Genomic DNA, 18,770 nt, shown 5'->3' on the forward strand with positions numbered 1-18,770 from the left:
GGGAAGGGAGCCCTTTGGTTCCAGACCATAAGGGAGGCTCTCTGCTAATGTTGAAAGGAAATGAGTTAGAGCTCCATTTAATGGGCGGTCACTCTGCTTATATATTAGAAATCTGAGAGGCCCATGAATGTGAAGTACCACTGTTGTTCAGGAGACATACTTTGTTTAGTTTTGTTTTCCTTGTTCACACCAGTTCTCATGGACTCTTTTGCCTTTACCTGGGTCTCCCAAGGTCAGTGTCAGGTAAGGAGTGTGTGCTGATTTCTTTCCTGGCACATCCCTGCCAGGCCGACCTCAATAGCCTTGCAGACACCTGTTGACTGCCATCCTTCTGGGAACCCCAAGTTGAAACCTTCAGCAGCAGTTTACTTCCTGTTTCAGAAACATGTTTATGCTTGCTACTCAAAGTAGTCTCCTTGGACTAACAGCATCAACACCACCTGGGACCTTATTAAAAACAAGGAATTTGGGCCCCACCCCGGGCCTCCTGCATCAGAACCAGAATTTTAACAAAGTGATCAGCTAATTCGTAGGCATATTAAAGTTGGAGAAGCCACGCTGTAATGGGCACTTTTCATTATGAAAGGCTTTTCAGCACTATTCTAATAAATGCATCATTTAGTTGCTAAAATCTCTTTCCTGGAAATATTCACATTTATAGTATATATTATCATTGTCGGTTAGAGGAGCAGATTTTTAAAACTTGTTTAATAAAAACTTAGCATGTCATACATGGTCACAATATAGCTCTTTGCCACAATTTCTAAGTCTGCACACTTTGTAAATAAATGTCTTCCTTACTGTGGAAACAATTGCTCCTTGATGTAGAAATATTGAGAGCTCATTGTCTCTCCGGTGTTTTCAGCTCATTTCTTCTCCATGACACATCTTGGGGAAATACATGATAGTTTTTGTCCAGATGAATAAATTGATCATGTTTAGACATAAAAAGATAGCTGAGCTTACTTGTGGCCTTTATTTGAGCTAGGACGAGGAGTTTCTGGATCTTTCTCTGTGTTCAGTGGATAACATGCCTATCTTTGGAGCAGATGCAGTGAAAAATATGAATGAACTCCAAATGGAAGCTGAGGAAAATGGACAAAAACTAAGCAACCCTAATATTGTTACTAATGGCACTCTTTATCTTGCTATAGTTTTTATTATAATCGTCATGATAAATATAATTATCAAAATTGTTATGGAAATGTGAGAGCAGAATGGGAAACGATGAAAATTATCAAAGAACGTGGGCCTTCTCGTTCACCTGCCGAGTTTGGGGTGGACTCCAGCTCTTAGAGATTTTCTAAAGACATAAACCGTGAGTCTGTTTTCCTGATGTGGACTAACGAGGCCCAGTGCTCGGGTTTTCACCCCACCCTCAGCATCTCCTCCTCCCCTCTCTTTTTCTTCTTAGATTGTTCATTCTTTGAGGACAGGGGCTTGTCGTCTTTGTCTGTCACAGTTCTCCCCATAAAATGGTGCCTAATAAAAGGGCTTTTGAATGAACAAAAATAAATAAATAAGAGAAGGGTAATATTGGGTGGGGAGCATCTGCAAATTACCTTCCATTACTACTAGAAAGTTCCCACATTAACTTTAGAATATGTTTTCTCTTTATATTCTTCACAGTTATTTAAAGAACAGCAACAACAACAAAAGAACAGAAAGGTCCTGAATGACATATCTATTTTCAATTGTATATGTTTCTGTCTTCTATGAGCCTTTTTGTACTCTCTATTCTTATACATTTTTGATGACCTTGGGGATGTGCAGATAGTGAGAAATCTAGTGAAATAATATATTCCCATTTGATATCCAGGCAGAGAGTATTAAAAAAATTTTTAATTTCTGCACTTAGCATCATGTACACATTTGTTGCTTCTATTTTAATAGTTGAGGAAAATGAGAGAAGCCGTGGATCTGTATGATGAATTCAGGGTTGTGATGGGGAGAGGTGACAATCATGTAAATGCAGGAACAAAGCCATGAATCTCTGTATTGAACAACTCAAAATGAAAAGCCACCAGAAATCTTCCTATAATTAGATAAAAATCAAGTACACTAGGTTAATATGTTCTGTTTATATTATAAATAACCCTTTAAAAGTATCACAAATGCAGTCTAACTCTGGGGAAGGAAGCCAGACAGCATATTTTCGCATGCCAGTGTGTTTAGGTATACCTGAGTGTGCTATGACTCTGACTTACCTTGTTAAGGATGTCAGCAGGTGTACTGTAAATACCTGTTCTTTAAGGATTATAATTCAGCAAAGACATGAAGTCTCCAGCAGACACTGAGATAACAAACCAAACTCAAGCATGTTTTCGATTGAAAATAGACACATTTCAGCTTGGAAAATTAATGATCTTTGGTAGTTTAAAAAGTGAATAAGGCTAAAACAGTAGTGGATGTTATTAGACATCATGCTTGATATTAAAAGCATTTTATAACATCACATTTGAAAACTCTAAAAAATCAGCTTGTAATACTATTTCTACGTGCCGAAAAGAATCTTGAGTTGAACTTTGGAAAGTAGCAATTAGAGTGAGTTTTTCCATTATGGTTTTGGACTGCGTACATACTGCATATTTGAAACACCATTCATACAGATAGTGGCCCTATTTACAAGACAGGATCAATGATTTGGAGATTTAAAATTCCCCATAAATATTCAGGTATGTGATAGGTTGAGCTATAATGTTCTATCTTTGGGTCAAATGCTGTGGAAAATAGGAATCTTCTTCACTTTCCTTGAGTGGTAAACTGTTAACTCAGCGGGAAAACGGTTTTTGTGGAATCTGTGTATCTGGGTCTTCCAAGCCTGTTAAAGATTGTGGTCTTTGAGAAAGAGACCTGTTTGGTTGATGGAGGTGAACGTTTTGGAGCTTGAAGGGCCCTCAGAAATCAGATAGTCTAGCACCTTCATTCTATGAATAAGAAATTCGAGGGACAGAAATATAAATGACTTTTCCAAGGTGCCACTATAAATCAGGGGTCAGCAAACTATGGTCCATGAGCCAAATACAGACTTTTTTTGTAAATAAAGTTTGACCGGGACACAGCCATGCCCATTAGTTTACATACTGTATATGGGTGCTTTAGATACAACGGTAGAGTTGATTAGATGCAACAGAGATGATGTGACCCTCAAAATTGAAAATATTTATTATCTGGCTCTCTATGGGAAAAGTTTTCTGACCCCTGCTGTAAATGGCAGACTTAGAACTTAAGTCTCCTACCTTCCAGGCCAGTGTTCTTCCATCCATATCCATATTTAGTCCACAAAAGGGGCATATATATATATAGTCATATCAGTTCCTTTCTCTCTCTCTCTCTACTTTCTTCTTTTTAATAATATCTTCCCTTTTATTCCTGCTAGTGCCTAATTGAGGATAATTTTTAAGTAATATTTTATTATCTTAGAAATTATTTTTAAAACTAACGAAATGGGAGATATCTATTAGGTATACTTTTGACACAGGATTCTAAAAGTCATTAAGCAAGGCTAAGAAAGCTAAGAAAACTACAGTTCAGACAAGCAAATACTTTATATATTAATTCCTAAAAATTCAAAAATGATCAAAATATATGTGCATGTCCCCAACAGTGAAAATATAATTTTCACAATGGATAGCTAACTCAGAAAATGTTTGAATTTATCATATGCAGTTTATGAAGATGTTCAATGGGAAGCCAATTGGATTTGGCTAAGCTTGGTGAATAGCAATATTAGCTTATGAGTCATCTATAAATAAGTCAAATGTGAACATGAACGCTGCCTCTCAAAATGATGAGTGTTTGCAAAAGTGTTTTAACAACACACTTGAAAATTGGATTTGGCCATTTGGCAGATTCAGCCAAGGCTGGGTTTCATTAATCCTATAATCACTGTCAAGTTCTATGACATGATGCATTTGGTGGGTCCTGAGAGCATCTTCAGGTTCCATATTACAGCGAAGAGCAAAAGACTGGGCCCTAGATGAAGTAGAAAAAAGCATTTAATGGTTAGTATGGGTGAAGTAGTCCATGTGGGCTAATTGGAAGGGGGTAAGGAAGAGGTCCCTGTCTCCTGATGCCTGATTTTTGCAGCATGGGACTCCTACCTGAGGAGTTTCAGTGAAAGCTCAGGGTCCAGGTAACGACCGAGACCCAGGACATTGTTCAGGTAGGCTGAGCCATGATGCCTGCCTTCCTCAACAATGTTATCAATTCCAAGAGGGCAAGCACCCTATCTGTTTGTCACAGCTCTAGTCCCGCACAATGACTAGCACAAAAGTCCTCAATAACATGTTTTGAATGAATGAATGTAGTGTCATGAGGGCACTAGGTGCTTGGAAGAGAGAAAACAGGTTCTCAGACTACATTAGAGCCCAGAGAGTAGGAAGTGTGTATTATAGAGTTGCTGTATCATACACAGGGCCAACCACAGAAGCTTGCAAAGAGGAGTCAATGCTAAATAAATGCTTGTTGATTGACCAGAAAGGCCTCTCTGTGTAGAGACTTGGCTCATATAATGCCTTGTGTGTCCGCTAGGAATCTTCCCTTAATCCAGATTGGCCAATCTTCCCTCCGGTCATCAGCTAAACCAAACTATACTGTCTTTTCAAGAGGTTCATTTGCCACCCCAGATCCTTTCTGGGAAGAAGACGGACAAAGGAAATAGATAGGGGTCCCCCAGCAAACGTGAGCAACCTAGTCTGGCTGTGCCCTGGGCTCCTGACACTTCAACACATCTGTGAGGGGCTTTCCAGCTGGAGTAGAATGTTCTTTGATGTCAAAACCCTTGTTCTGGTGCCTGTTGTATGCCATTGCTACTCTCTTGTCTGTCCTGCTACCTTGCCCTAACAACCGGCATGTGGGGGCCTCTGATTCCTGACTGGCCTGTTTCCTCATCAAAAATTCTAGAGCCCTTTTTGTTCTGTCTTCTGATTGCTGAGAAGTTATTAATTTATGTTCCCTTCTTGAACTTTACCCTTTGAAAAATCCTAGGAGTCTTTGGGGCCCTTTTCTGCCATGTCCCAACTGCCCACAATTGTGGTCCTCACATAAAAGATTCCAACAACTTGTCTGTCAGCCCAGTTAACAAACAGTATCTGTTGCACAGTTACCATTGCCGGGCACTGTGTGAACTCCAGGAGTCGAGCTGGAGTAGACTCTCTGGTGTGATTTACAAACATTGGTCATTATTGCTGAGTTTTGAAGGAAAAGGTTGCATCATCTTTTCTCAAGTCCTGTTTTTTTGGTCAATATATAATGGGGTTTTTATTGAGGTATAATTGACATACAATATCCTATTAGTTTCATGTGTACATCATAGTGATTCAGTATTTATATACATTATGAAATGATCACCATGATAAGTCTAGTTACCCTGTCACCATACAAAGTTATTACAATATTATTGACTATGTTCCCTATGCTGTACGTGACATCCCCATGATATTAATTTTATAACTAGGAGTTTGTACCTCTTAATCCCCTTCACCTATTTGGCCCACTCCCCCGAACCCCTCCTCCCTCTGGTAACCATCAGTTTGTTTCCTGTATCTATGAGTCTATTTCTGTTTTGTTTTGTTTTATTTTTTAGATTCCACATATAAATGAAATGACACAGTATTTGTCACTCTCTGTCTGACTTATTTCTCTTAGCATAATACCCTCTAGGTCTCTCCACATTGTCTCAAATGACAAGATTTCATCCAAGTCTTAAATTTAGGATATTTTGCATCCTTAAAACGTGATTGAATAAAGAGACAGGATAACTAAATGCAAAGCATAAAGCTTGATTTGATACTGAATCAAACAAAAAAAAACTATAAAAGGACATTATTAGGATAATTGGGAAAATTTGAATATGGACTGTATATTAGATAATACTGTGTCAATATTCACTTTGGTTGCAATATGGTATTGTGGTTTTAAAGCAGAATGTCCTTTTTTTTAAAGAGATGGATGCTGCAAAATTTTGGGGTGAAGTGTCCTGATATCTGTTACTATCAAATGGTTCAAGTAAACATTTTACAGCATAAACAGAGGGAGAGAGGATAAAAGAGCAAAGGGAAAGAGGATATAACAAATGTTGCAAGATATTAATAATTGATAAACCTAGGTCAGTGTTTCTCAACCTCCACACTATTGACATTTGGGACGTAATCATTCTTTGTTGTGGGGCTGTCCTGTGCACTGTAGGAAGTTGAGCAGCATCCCTGGCCTCTACCCACTAGATGCCAGTAGCACTCCACCACCCCCAGTTTGTGACAACCAAAAATGTCTCCAGACATTGCCAAATGTCCACTGGGGGGCAAAATCGCCCCTGGTTGAGAACCACTGCTCTAGGTGAAGAGTACAAGGATGGTGGTTGTACTCTTTTTTCAACTTTTCTCTATGATTGAAATTTCACGAAATGAGAAGTCAGAGAATCAAGCAATCGTGGTTGGAACTGTGAGCTCGCCGTCGGTGAAGAGCCATTTCCTGCTAAGGGGACCTTCAACTGGAAAAATAAAAATGACCTTATGTCAAGGAAACTAATCAAGGCTTAAAAATTTTGCTTCAGTAAGGTTTAGGTCTAAACCCTTTGATTTTGACCTGGGGCCTCTCAATTGCAATTTCGTCGTCAAAAACAGGAAGCTTTCAGGAAGGCCGATGCAGCAAGTTCCTGTCGATTGCAGTCTTGCCTTATGGGCCGTAGTGTCTGTTGTTGAAATCCTGGACCTGCCTGGTCACTGTCATATTGCTCCTCTTGGAGGATGCTCTGAAGTTGACTGCTACTTATTCATTCATTCGTTCGTTTGTTCAAACAAATACTATTATAAAACAGTTTCCACAAGCCAAATCCTGCATTCTATGCTGATGTAAAAAGTGGCTGTGGTTTGGGATCCAGTTGTGCAGAGCATGGGCTTGTTGGCCATTGCTGAACTCAAAGGTGAGGGTTCGAGGCGTGGGAGTCCCATGTCTGTACATTTTCATCGTGCAGAGACATAGATCCACCCAGCCATTCAACAACAGAAGGTAATATTAAGAGGTTATGTTATTGCTTCTATGTATTTAGGTTCCCCCTCCAAAAGCAATAGTAAAATTCCTATTCATGTACAATTTTGTAGCCCATAATGAACCAAATGTAACAGGACAACTTATGTGTCAGCTCAGTTAACAAATGGTATGTGATGTAGACCTACCAATGCCAAGACTTGTGTGAATTCCAAGAATCTAAAGATGAAGGAGACTCACCCCGTCCTTAAGGAAATCACAATTGGCTGGGGGATATAACAGACAAATAAGAGCTAATGCCAATTCACGGTGGGAATGCTAATGAGAAGAGTTCAAGTTGCAATGACTATATTAACAAGAAAGTTTTTACTGAGCATCAACTAAGTGCAGCATGTAGATTATTTTCCTAATGTTATTAACTCTCAGGAGCTTATAAACTAGGAAGACATGCATTCACACAGTTATTGGTAGCTAAACAAGGTAGATGCTACCTCAGTTGTGCAAACAATAGCTTCCCACGAGTGTAGGAAAGCAAGGTAATCATTTTAGGGCGAGGCTATTCAGGGACTGCTTTCTGCGGGTGGTAGCATTTGACGTGAGTTTTGGAGGATGGATCGATTTTGGCCAGGTACGGAGAAGGGATAGCATGAAGGAATTCGTGGAGATAGGAATGTGGAAAACACGTGTTCAGGGAATGATGAGTGAGTTAGTTTAGAAGTAGCAGAATATTCTTAAACAAAATTAGTGGTATGCTAGGCTAGCAAAGAAGATCTGGGCCAGATGATTGGGGGTGTTGATTTTCTGTGTCGATGAGCCTGGTTTTCATTGTCTATTTTGTTCACTGAGGTATTCCAAGCCCCTAGACCCGCATGTGGTACATACTAGGTACTCAGTATTTGCTCTGGCCACCCGTGTGTGCAATGTTTGAGGACTCTAGATATGTGCCTCAGACTCTTAGGATGTCTTCAGTCTGTCCAAGGATTGTTTCCAGAGTAAAGCTCGAGTTTTACGTGCAAATTTTTGGGAGAACCAGTTAGCCTGATTTAATTCCCCTGATAATTCTCCCAGGTACCCAATTAGGAAGCAAGTAATTCAACAGGCTGGTGAGAGGTTTGTATTGCAACTCATCGATATATAATCACACAATTAGTTTTCTTGTGTGGGTTGGTAAGTCATGCAAGGAAGCAGATGAAAATAATCAGAAAAATGGTCACATTTGGTTATTAAAATATACATACAAATGTTTTTTACCATAAACTCTTGATTAATAATACATTTCTGCTTGACTAAAGTGATTTTGTAATGAATATATTTTTGAGTTTCTGCTTTTATGAGGCTTGGCATTAATATTTAAAGTAGTTTTTAACTGCTTCTTTTCCCCCTTATTGTATTTTCCCGTCCTCCTTGTCATAACAGAAGTGAAATCTTAAAAATAGTTGGTAGGATGATTCTTGCTTCTGTCTGCATGGCTTTGATGTTGTTATCACCCTATCAACGAAGCTTTCTTCACTGCACTAGAAGCTGCTAATAAGAGGCAGTAGGATGGAAAGCTGTTACCTCTTGTATGAGATTGAAATACTGTGACTATTGTTCTAAAGGCTGATTGAATGAGGAGAGTTACGTTCTGAGATAGAAGAAAACGCAGCCTAATTTAGAACGCGTCTGTGTGTCAATAGCATGATTAACTGGAACCAAAAGACTTAGTGAGTTGCTCACTGACCCATGTGGACAAGAAACTTTGCAGGACAGGACCTCCTCCAGTCCCAATGGGGCATCCCAAGTTGGTCACAAAAGGAACAAGGCTGCCACCAAACTTGGAGCTTTTTAAATTCATCTAGAACCATCTTTTGTTCATTTTTCTCACTCCCTCTCTGCTTCCTTCACCTTAACCCACATTGCATATCAATCTAGAAGGTCCTTTGAATATCACCTGCTTGCAAATTATGTGAAGATAGGAGTTCTGTAGGTTTTCGGGTACTGTAACCCAACAAGCACTTAAAGAAAATAAATGAAAAAGTGCTGTATATTTTGTAACACCATCTGTAGCACTATATAACCTTGGGTTATTCTGAAAATCTTTGTGAGTTCAAAGAGATAAGGGTGATCAAATGCTGGGTCACATTTTATTTCGGTGGATTTGTATAGAGTCATTCCATGTCAAGGATGAGTAACTGAGTAGATGTGGCTTAGGTTTTCCCGTATCTGAAATAGACATGATAATTAATTTCTCAACACCAAGATCAAAGGATGCAGCTTAATCCTGGCTACGGGTCCTAAATATTACCTGGTATATAAGGAAGCCCGTAAGTGGAAGTCACACTTAATCATGGCACGGTGTAAGTAATATGGCATTTGGAGTAGGAAGCCTCGGGGTTCAGTCCTGGACACTCTTCTAACTAGTTGTATGGTGCCAGAAGGAGCTTAACATAAGGTGCGTTTGGGTGGCTCTACCCTCCTCCCGCACATTTCCATTCCTAGTACAATCTACGTAAAGGACGGTGCTTGCCACACATGCGGTGTTCCTTCCAACTAGATCGCTGTGCCGCTTTCTGTGCACTGAAGAACATCTGATGCCTCCACTGGACATTGGACAAGTTATACATTCTCTCTGAGCCTCAGTTTCTTCATCTTTAAAATAGAAATATTAATGCTTTAGCAGGTCTTCTGTTGCCTGCTGAGGCAGGCTTGTGAGTATCAGAGGAATGATGTCCGTAGAAGTGCTGTTTAAACGATGAGGTCAAATACAGAAGTTGCTCTCTTTACTGTTACAACGACTTATGACATGACAGCACCGTTTCATGAGACTATTCTAAATGAGTCAACCACTATAGGACTTTACGTTTCTCATTTATCTGCATAATATCGCTGTGAGCTAGATGTTATTATTTCCATTTTATACATAAAGCTAAAATCCACAAAGGCCAAGTAATTCACCCAAAGCCATGAAGCTATCAAGTGGCAAATCTAGGATTTGCACTCCTCTCTGATGTAAAGGTACATTCTACGTATCACAATTAGACTTTAAGTGGAAACATTGAGAAGGTTGGTTTTTTTTCAACTAAAGTGTATTGGGCACCAACTATATGTCAAGTGTGCTAAGAATTGTACATTCATTATTTTGTTTACTTTTCACAACAACTCTAAGAGCTAAGCAGGGGCACTGTTGTCATTTTGGCTGGATCATTCTTTGTGGTGGGGGCTGTCGTGTACATTGTAGGATGTTTATCAGCATCCAGGACTTCTACCCGTTAGATGCCAGAAGGACCCCCTCCCCAGTTGTGACCACCAAAAATGTCTCCAGATGTTGCCAAGTGTCTCCTGGGGGCAAAACCGCCCCCTGGTGAGAACCATTGAGTGAGACTAATTTTATTTTACAGAGAAAAATAAGGTACAGAGAAGGTACAGAGAGACAATGAGGCACAGAGAGTTTATAGAACAGGGTCACAAAGCTAGTAAGTCGGAGAATTTGAATCTGTCTGACTTGGGACTTTGGAACCAGACCTCACATTCCTTCGCCCCTACAGCATCCCCTCTTCTGATACTGAGGTTTGTTTCTAAGGAAACTCAGGTCACCGAGGCAGCCTGCATGTGGTCTCTATGTGCCTGCCTTCTAGGGTAGATTCGCTGTCAAGGTTTGGTCTAGGGCTTGAGGCGTGCACACAGAAAGAGACCACGGGTTGCTTCCACCAATGGTCTAAACGCAAATAGTTCTGCAACTTTGCCTGTACCCTTCATAGCTGCTCTCACTTCACATAAAGCGTGAAGATCTTTTTTTGTCCAGGACAGTTTCAGTCTGTTGCAAACAATAGATGGGTGAAGCACAAAGTTGCAAACCAGTTTAGCCTGTCGGGAGTCTCTGGAAGGACTTAAATAGGCCTGCCAATGTAGGTCGCTATTTTTAAGGCTGAGCTAAGTGTTTGAAAGTGGTTCACACAGCCAGGATCTCAGGTTGAAGTCACAGAACCTCGGAGTTGCAAGCGATCTCAAGGCCTGGCCTGAGACAAGTGGAAATTGACCCTCCGTACCAAGGATCACAAGCACAGCTGGGCTTCCTGGTTCCTGGTAAAAACTTCCTGATATTTCCTTCTCCTTTGAGAAGGGCTGAACTCATCAACTTCTGACCTGATAGGAAAAGTATAACTGGCTTGCTTCCGCCCCTTGTTGCCCTGCTCTTGCCAGACTGGAAAACAATAGATGACTGAGCTTTTCACCCTTTTCCTATTTTGAGAATGGATAAAGACGTTTATACTTGCATAACCACCCAAAGCCCTATATTCTCTCGCGGAGTAGGTAGAGATTTATTTGGTAGAGACTTTATAGCACGTACCATACTGCATGCCAGGCAGCATACTAGACATTTTACGAAACTCATTTAATATTTTCCCAAACACGAGGTCCTATTACCGCCGTTTTACAGAGGAGTAGCTGGGACTGAGGGAGTTAGAGAGGCTGAGTAACGCTCAAGATTATGGAAAATCCGTGGCAGAGCCTGGATTGAAGAGAGTCTGATTCTAATCCAGTGCTTCTCAAACTTGAGTGGTACCAGCATTGCCTGGAGGCGTGTTAAACACAGATTGCTGGGTCAGCCCCATCACCTCAGAGTTTGGGATTCAATAAGTCTCGGGTGGTGCTCAAGTATTTACATTTCTGACAAATTCCCAGATGCTGCTGCTGCTGCTGCTGCTGGACCTAAAACCATACTTGGCGAACCCACTGCTCCAGTGCACACATTCTTGACCGCCTTGCCCTGCTACCCCTATCTAGTCAACTAAAAAAAAGGGCAGAGTTACTTTGAGCAGTGGGCAGCCATCTTGGGGTGTAAAATACTGATGCCTGGGCCTCATCCCCAGATAGTCTGACTCAAATGGCTTGGCCTTGCTCCCAGGCGTGTGTCATTTACAAGTTCCCCCATGTGGTTCCAATGTACAGTGAGGCTTCGCATTGGAAACCACTGGTTTGGGCAGCGTGTAGCAAACTTTAATGGGTATATGAATCAACTAGTGATCTTGATAAAATGCAGATTCGCATTTCGCACAAACACCCAGGAGATACCCAGGCTGCTGGACTTCGGCCCAAACTTTGAGTAGCGAGGACTAGGATTTTCCAAACGCTAGGGTTGCCAGATAAAATACAGTTCAATTTGAATTTTTGATAAACTATTTTTTTAGTATGAGTATGCCCCCAAATATTGCTTGGGACATACTTATACTACAAATTATTCATTGCTTATTTGAAATTCACTTGAAGTGGACATTCTTGTTTTGGTTTTTGCTAAATCTAGCAACCCTACCTGAAGATAAGAATCATCTCAATTGCTTGTTTCAACACACACACATAGTCACACACACACTCATGGATTCCTGGTCCTAATCCAGTCCTGCTGAATCATAATTTCTAGGGCCTGGTAATCTCCATAGTTAACAAGCACTGCCAGGTAATCCTTATCAGCTCGGTTTGGGAAATACATAAAACCCTGGATTATGACTGCTTGTAATCCTCACCTCACTCCCACGGACACATTAGGAGTTTGTAGTTTGTCCTGAGTCTCGCCAGCAAGTCGAGGGTGCTTCTTTTCACATTTTACACTCAGTGGTAGTAGTATTCAGTCCTGCTACTAAGATGAAGGCAAATCTTGAAGTTTCTGGGCTATGATGTTTTAGCCCCAGGGAGAAGCTGTTCTCTTTGATACTCTCAGCGAATCTGGGTGTTCATTTATTTGAGGGACTGGAATAGGGTTTGCAGAAAAAATACAGGATGCCCAGCTAAATTTGAATTTCAGATAAATGATGCATAAAATTTTTAGTATAAGTATTCACCAAATGTTATTTGTGATATACTTATGCTTAAAAAAATGTTGTTTATGTGAAATTCACATTTAACTGGGTGTCCTGTGTTTGTAGTTGCTAAATCTGGCCATCCTAGGCTGGAGGATGTCCTTCCACATGATCTCAGCGGGCCCACCTGCATACCGTCCTCGGCCATGCTGGCCCCTGAGCAGAACTGCAGGGCTCCTCCTTCTAGGGGAGTCTTTGGGCTCCACACAAGTGGTCAAGAGGAGCTTTGAGGCTAATGGGTCCTTGGACAAGAAAAGTAAGACCTCATTCAAAGAGGCGGAATTTAAAAAGCCCTCAGTCCCTGGGAAGGGTGCCCAGGAACTCAGAGTAGACTCTTTCTGAATTGGGGGAAAATAAAGGGCGTGCCTCTCACCCTGGGACACAAGATCAGCATTACTGCCAAAGCTGAGGAGTTCTGCACAGAACTGTGTCCTCGTAACAGCACCTGGTCTGTCCTGAGGAGCCGGGTATAGTTTCTGCGTCAGACAGGGCTCTGAAGCGCAGCAGCCAGAGAACTCTCCTTTTATCTGCACAGCCCTGCTGCTGCTCCACAAGGGGCCGTCTCTTTGCACCAAGGGTAGAAGAAACTGTGTCTTTCAGCTGTGATGGGGTGAGGGGCCTTTGGGAGTCGTGGAGAGTTTGGTGCAGCCACAGAAATGGGAGCCAGGAAAGGAGGTCCCTGCGGCATCTTCCCAGTACACAGAGAGTAAACCAGCTTCCGAGGCTGGATATTGTCGGGGCTGGTCTTCTAGTCATCACACTGTGTAGAAGGGGGAGGCAAATCCCTCCAGAATTATGACTTTCATCCTTGATTTTCCTCAAGATGGTTATGGTTAGATATTTACAAAGGCTATTATTTTTTTTTCTACTTGCACTTTTAATTTCCAAGTTCTACTGATGCCTTTGTGACCCATGTATTTTATGTCAACACATTAACAGACAGACATATAGTCATGTCTGATTTTAATTACTCAATTATTTGTTTTATTTCAGCTGGTGTCCCTTGACCTGAATTAACGCATTTGGTGTTTGTGGATTTTTCCCATATTAGCTGTTCATTTGGTGTTTTATGACAAAAGGCTTTGCTTGAAAACATCTTGCTGAACTGATGTTTGCTGCTTCCTGAACATACTGTACAGGACTGAATGTCCTTTATAATAAAATTGAAGCTTCCTCCAGCTCACTATTATAATATAGTATTTTACATATAAGTTATATTAGGAAGCCTCTGTCTTTCTTTGAGTGATTTAGACTTCTGGGGGGGGGGGAGAAGGAAAGAAAAGAGAAGAGAAAAGAAAGACGGTTTATTTGTTTTTAATAAATGAGCACCTCTGGGAAAGGTTAACATTCTGATACAGGATAAAATTTAGCAATCCAGATTAAATTGTTGCCTTCTGTACATGGACTCCCTTTCACTTACAAGAATATTCTTTGTGGCACCTCTTACTGTACTGTTGCTTTTGCAAAACTTTTTCACAGCAGGGCATACTGTCTTCGTACCTCCAAGGGCCTGTGTTCCTGCGCGCACCTTAGAAAGCATTTCAAATGCCTTCTCTGCGAGTGGAGAGAAATGGCCCGTCTTTCTGTAATACCTCAGGGTGGCAAATTCATGTGTTTTCGCACTGCAGGGAAGCAGCACATTTTTAAAAAACCGCCACAGGAAATTGCCACTGCTGACTTTTGCACGAAGAAGAGGAACAAAAACTGGTGCATGTCTTTTCTTTTAATAGTCGCCGGGCAAGAAATAATCCTGCGGCGGCATTCTAAATTTGCAAGACCTGTGTTAAGTTTGTGAACTCTTTTGCTCTCCACACTTTATGAAGGATGTGGGAAAACTGAAAGGAAGTTAAAGAAAAGTAACGGAGGTGGTTAAAATTATGCAAAATCGTTCCTCTCCAGAAAATTTGCAGGAAATGGGCTTATTTCACTGGGTTATGGTTAGATGTATGAGTTGGGTGAGGGGTGAGTTACCCAGCGTCCTGCGGAATTAAAAGTCTCTCCTCTTCCAGAAAGGTCTACACCCCTGATTTGGATGTTTTCTGCGGGAGGGCAACAGTTCTGCGTGAGAGCTGCCACATATGGTTGTGCGAGTTGGGCATGTTATGCTTGGTGCAAGGAGTTGGGGGGCGGGGGGGGGGGGTGGGCTTCTTTCTAATTATAAAGGGCTCCCAGGTACACTATTGAGAAACTGATTGTGAGGCCCTGGAAGTGTCACCACTGCTTTTCCCACGCACTTTGGTACCAGTCTGCAATTTGGAACCACTGAGAGGATCTTACAGATTATCCAGATTGAGTAACCTCACCTGGAGTAAAAGGACCAAATGACAAGGGATATTGGTTGGTCCTAAAACGGTATTGCTTATCACCTTTCCTTTCATGGTTAAGCTGTGAAAGAGTCTGCAGCATTCATGAGAGATCGGTGGGATTTCTGTGGGTCCTGAGAGGAGTAGCCAGGACTCAGTGATGCTCCAGAGAGTGGGCTCAGGCCTCTGGTTAGGGATTGTGACTGTGCAGTGCTGCCCATCGCAACTGCTTGTCACATGGACTCACTTCCTCTTTCCTCTTGCTCTCAGAAGGGCACGCTTCTAGAAGAGTCTCCTTCACCTATCCTTGCATTTTGCTGATAAGTGGACTTTAAGGTGTGGACTGGAAATTGTAAAAGTTAATGTGTGGATTTTCACTGCAAATTAAATTGAGAGTTTGTCTAAGGTCTTATGACTCATCTTGACTGGAGTATGGTTAATATGAGTGGAAACTTTGTGTTTTGATCAAAAGGAGTCCAGGAAACTGAGGCTTGGGGTTATTTGTTTAAGAGCCATAAAAACTATTAATTTATTTTCACATGTATTTATATTGTGGTGTGATATCTATGTACGTGCAAAACTATCCTAATGTCTGATCTCAAGAATACCTAGTGTAATCGAAAGTATACAAAACTTTTGTTCAAAATTGGCTTGTGTGTCCTCAGGAAAGTTACTTAGTCTTTCTGGGCCATTCGTTGTTTCTCATCTGTAAGATAGAATAAGTACACTTACCTCATAGGGCGTCTGTGGAAATGTAAGCAAGATACTATAAAGAAATGCCTAGCATGATACTTGACACAAAAATATTCTTTCGAGGGGCCGGCCTGGTGGCGTAGTGGTTAAATTTGGTGCTCTGCTTCAGCAGCCCAGGGTTTGCAGGTTCGGATCCCAGGCATGGATCTACACACTTCATCAAGGCGCATTTTGGCAGCATCCCACATAAAGTAGAGGAAGATTGGCACAGATGTTAGCTCAGTGACAATCTTACTCAAGCAAAAAGAGGAAGATTGGCAATGTATGTTAGCTCAGGACTAATCTTCCTCATACAAAAAAATCCAAAAAACAACCAAAAAAACCAGAATTCTTTCCAATTGTTCATTTGATCAGCTGAGGATACAACTCACAATTGAGAGGAGCAAGTCCCATGACCCCCTGGAGTTTGTCTCTGAAGAAACGTCCAGGTATCAGGTGTGATGATGCTTTTCTCTTGTTTTTTTCCAGCCACAGGACAAAGTCTTCAGGCTGGCCGCCTCCCTCGGGAACCTGGGGCTTGAACCAGGTGCCGCCCTATGGATGGGAGATGACTGCAAACCGGGATGGCCGAGATTGCTTCATCAAGTAGGTTGAACAGACGGCATGAACAGTGAAAGCTTTGGTTTTTTGGGCATCTCTGTTTTGACCCTTGACTCGGGAGAATTAACATACTTAAATTAGGAAGTCAGAGGCATTTAGAGGCCATATCTCAAGCAGCTTGATCTCATGTGCTTTCTATATCTTGTGACATGAGGGTGCTTTGTTCTTGGGCACGTGCCATTTTAGAGTGACGCTTCACTACGTAGCATGATAATCCCAGCCCAGAGCAAAAGTTTTCATTATTAAGTCCAAGGCCAGTTGTACTCATTGCCTGAGGCTAGTAACTAAAGTTTGACATGGAGGAGTATCATTTAGAAAACTTTCTAGAAGTGGTTAAGACAGGAATGTTCCTGGCTCATCTCTTACTAGAAAAATCAGCTAAAAGGATTATGCATTATGGGTCGTATCATAAATTTCTCCCACTGACATTGGCTAAGGTTTTGGATTTTTGTGGTGCTCTCTTCTTTTGCTAAATTGTAGTAAAATATATATTATATCATGGTTATGTTAAATACGTTCTATACATATAATGGTTATGTTATTGATAACATAATGGTAAATTTTACTTACCATTTTAACCATCTTTAGGTATATGATTTGGTGACATTAAGTACATTCAAAATCACACTATCCATTTCTAGAACTTTTTCATCATCCCAAATTGAAACTCTGTACTCATTAAACAATAACTCCCCATTCCCTCTTCCCCAACCCCTAGAAACCTCTATTCTACTTTCTCTATGAATCTGCCTATTCTAGATACCGCACATAAGTGAAATTATATAGTATTTGTCCTTTTCTATCTGGCTTATTTCACTTAGCATAATGTCCTCAAGGTTCATCCATGTTGCAGCATATCTGAGAATTTCATTCCTTTTAAGGCTGGATAATATTCCATTGTTCGACTAGACCACATTTGTTTATCTGTTCATCTGTCAATGGACGTTTGGCTTGTTTCCAGCTTATGGCTCTTGTAAATAATGCTGCCGTGAGCATTGGTGCACAAATATCTGTTTGAGTTCCTACTTGCAATTCATTTGGGTATATACCTAGGAGTGGAATTGCTGGATCACGTGGTAATTCTGTGTTTACCTTCTTCACGGAGGCTGCAGTGCTCTGGTTTTTGCAGTTGTATGAGAAAAGTCTCTACATTGCACTTCTCAAAACAGCAAAGATCCACCCTGCTTTCTTCTTCAACCTAAGTGAAATATTCTTAATTATGAGAAATTAGTGAAATAGATCTGAGATCAGGAGGCATGGTTGGCCCTAGCCTAATACAATTGAGCAGAGATTGAAGACCAAGAGGAAGAAATCTTTCATACCACAGGCTGCATTCTTTGTTCCAGCCAAGCTGACTGTGGAGTGGTTAGCAAGTATAGGATCACCACGAGGTGGCGGATCATTTTTACAAAAACAAAAATATCTGCCAAGATTGGATTTGAGGGATTTGGTCTTTGGACAGCCCGGCACCTCCAAGTTAAGATTATTGGGAAGTAGCCAGGGGAAAACTCACATGAGTGTTGTGGTCAGTTTTGCAGTCCCTGCAGCCCAAATCTTTCACCTTCCTAGAATTATTGCCGAGGGGAGGGGCCCCTCTTCAGAGTACAGCTTGTTGCTGAGGAGCTTGCCTCCTGGGTCCATCTTGGGAGGATTCAAGTTGCTCTTGAACATGACCCAGTCCGGGGAGCCTGTGGGCAGTGGCCTTCTGGCTCATAAAGGCTTTCCTGAGGATGTGCTCACAGAGAAACTAGTAGAAATGGCAGTGGGAGCAGAATCTCCGGAAAGCTCAAAGACTGGAAGAAAGGTCAACAGTTTTGCTTATACTCTAGATTCTGAACCTTTAATTTCATGCAGTTTGCTCATCTCTTATACTGCTAGAAAGATGATATTTTTTGATATCGTGCCATCTATTTTCTAACGCGGTTATGACTTTATGTAATTGGCTCAGTTGAGGTGGCCTAGATGCTTTGACTCAAAACAATAAACCTTTCTGCCAAAGAAATGTAATTTTTAAAAGACATGGATTGTGAATTTATGAAGGTCTATCTCAGACTTCTTTGATTAAAATGGATTTTTCTTTTTCCCTGGTTAGATTTGCGTTCCTATACCTTCCAGGTCATTTGATCAATAGATACAATCCCAAACCGAGGCCTATTGGTTGGAGATTCTGGGAACCCCAGCTAGCTGTACCTACATGCATTCCCATTGGTGTCATTGACATTTTTGAGGGCCAGCCCAGGTGTCAATTTAACATTTACATTGGCCTAATGCCAGCTGTTAAAACATGTAAGAG

The 18,770-nt window shown here is 41.2% G+C and overlaps 1 protein-coding gene across 4 annotated transcripts in view; it reads left to right on the forward strand.

Annotated features, from left to right (window-relative positions):
• FRMPD4 (FERM and PDZ domain containing 4) overlaps window positions 1-18,770 on the forward strand; it is a 507,120-nt gene that overhangs the window by 305,087 nt on the left and 183,263 nt on the right. For all 4 annotated transcript variants that reach the window (XM_070502473.1, XM_044764388.2, XM_070502476.1 and 1 more), the window contains exon 2: window positions 16,346-16,462. In XM_070502473.1, the coding sequence (XP_070358574.1) occupies window positions 16,346-16,462 (117 nt within the window). The remainder of the gene's footprint in view (window positions 1-16,345; window positions 16,463-18,770) is intronic.

This window comes from Equus asinus, chromosome X (genome assembly GCF_041296235.1).
Source record: "Equus asinus isolate D_3611 breed Donkey chromosome X, EquAss-T2T_v2, whole genome shotgun sequence".
Classification (NCBI taxonomy): Eukaryota; Metazoa; Chordata; class Mammalia; order Perissodactyla; family Equidae; genus Equus; species Equus asinus.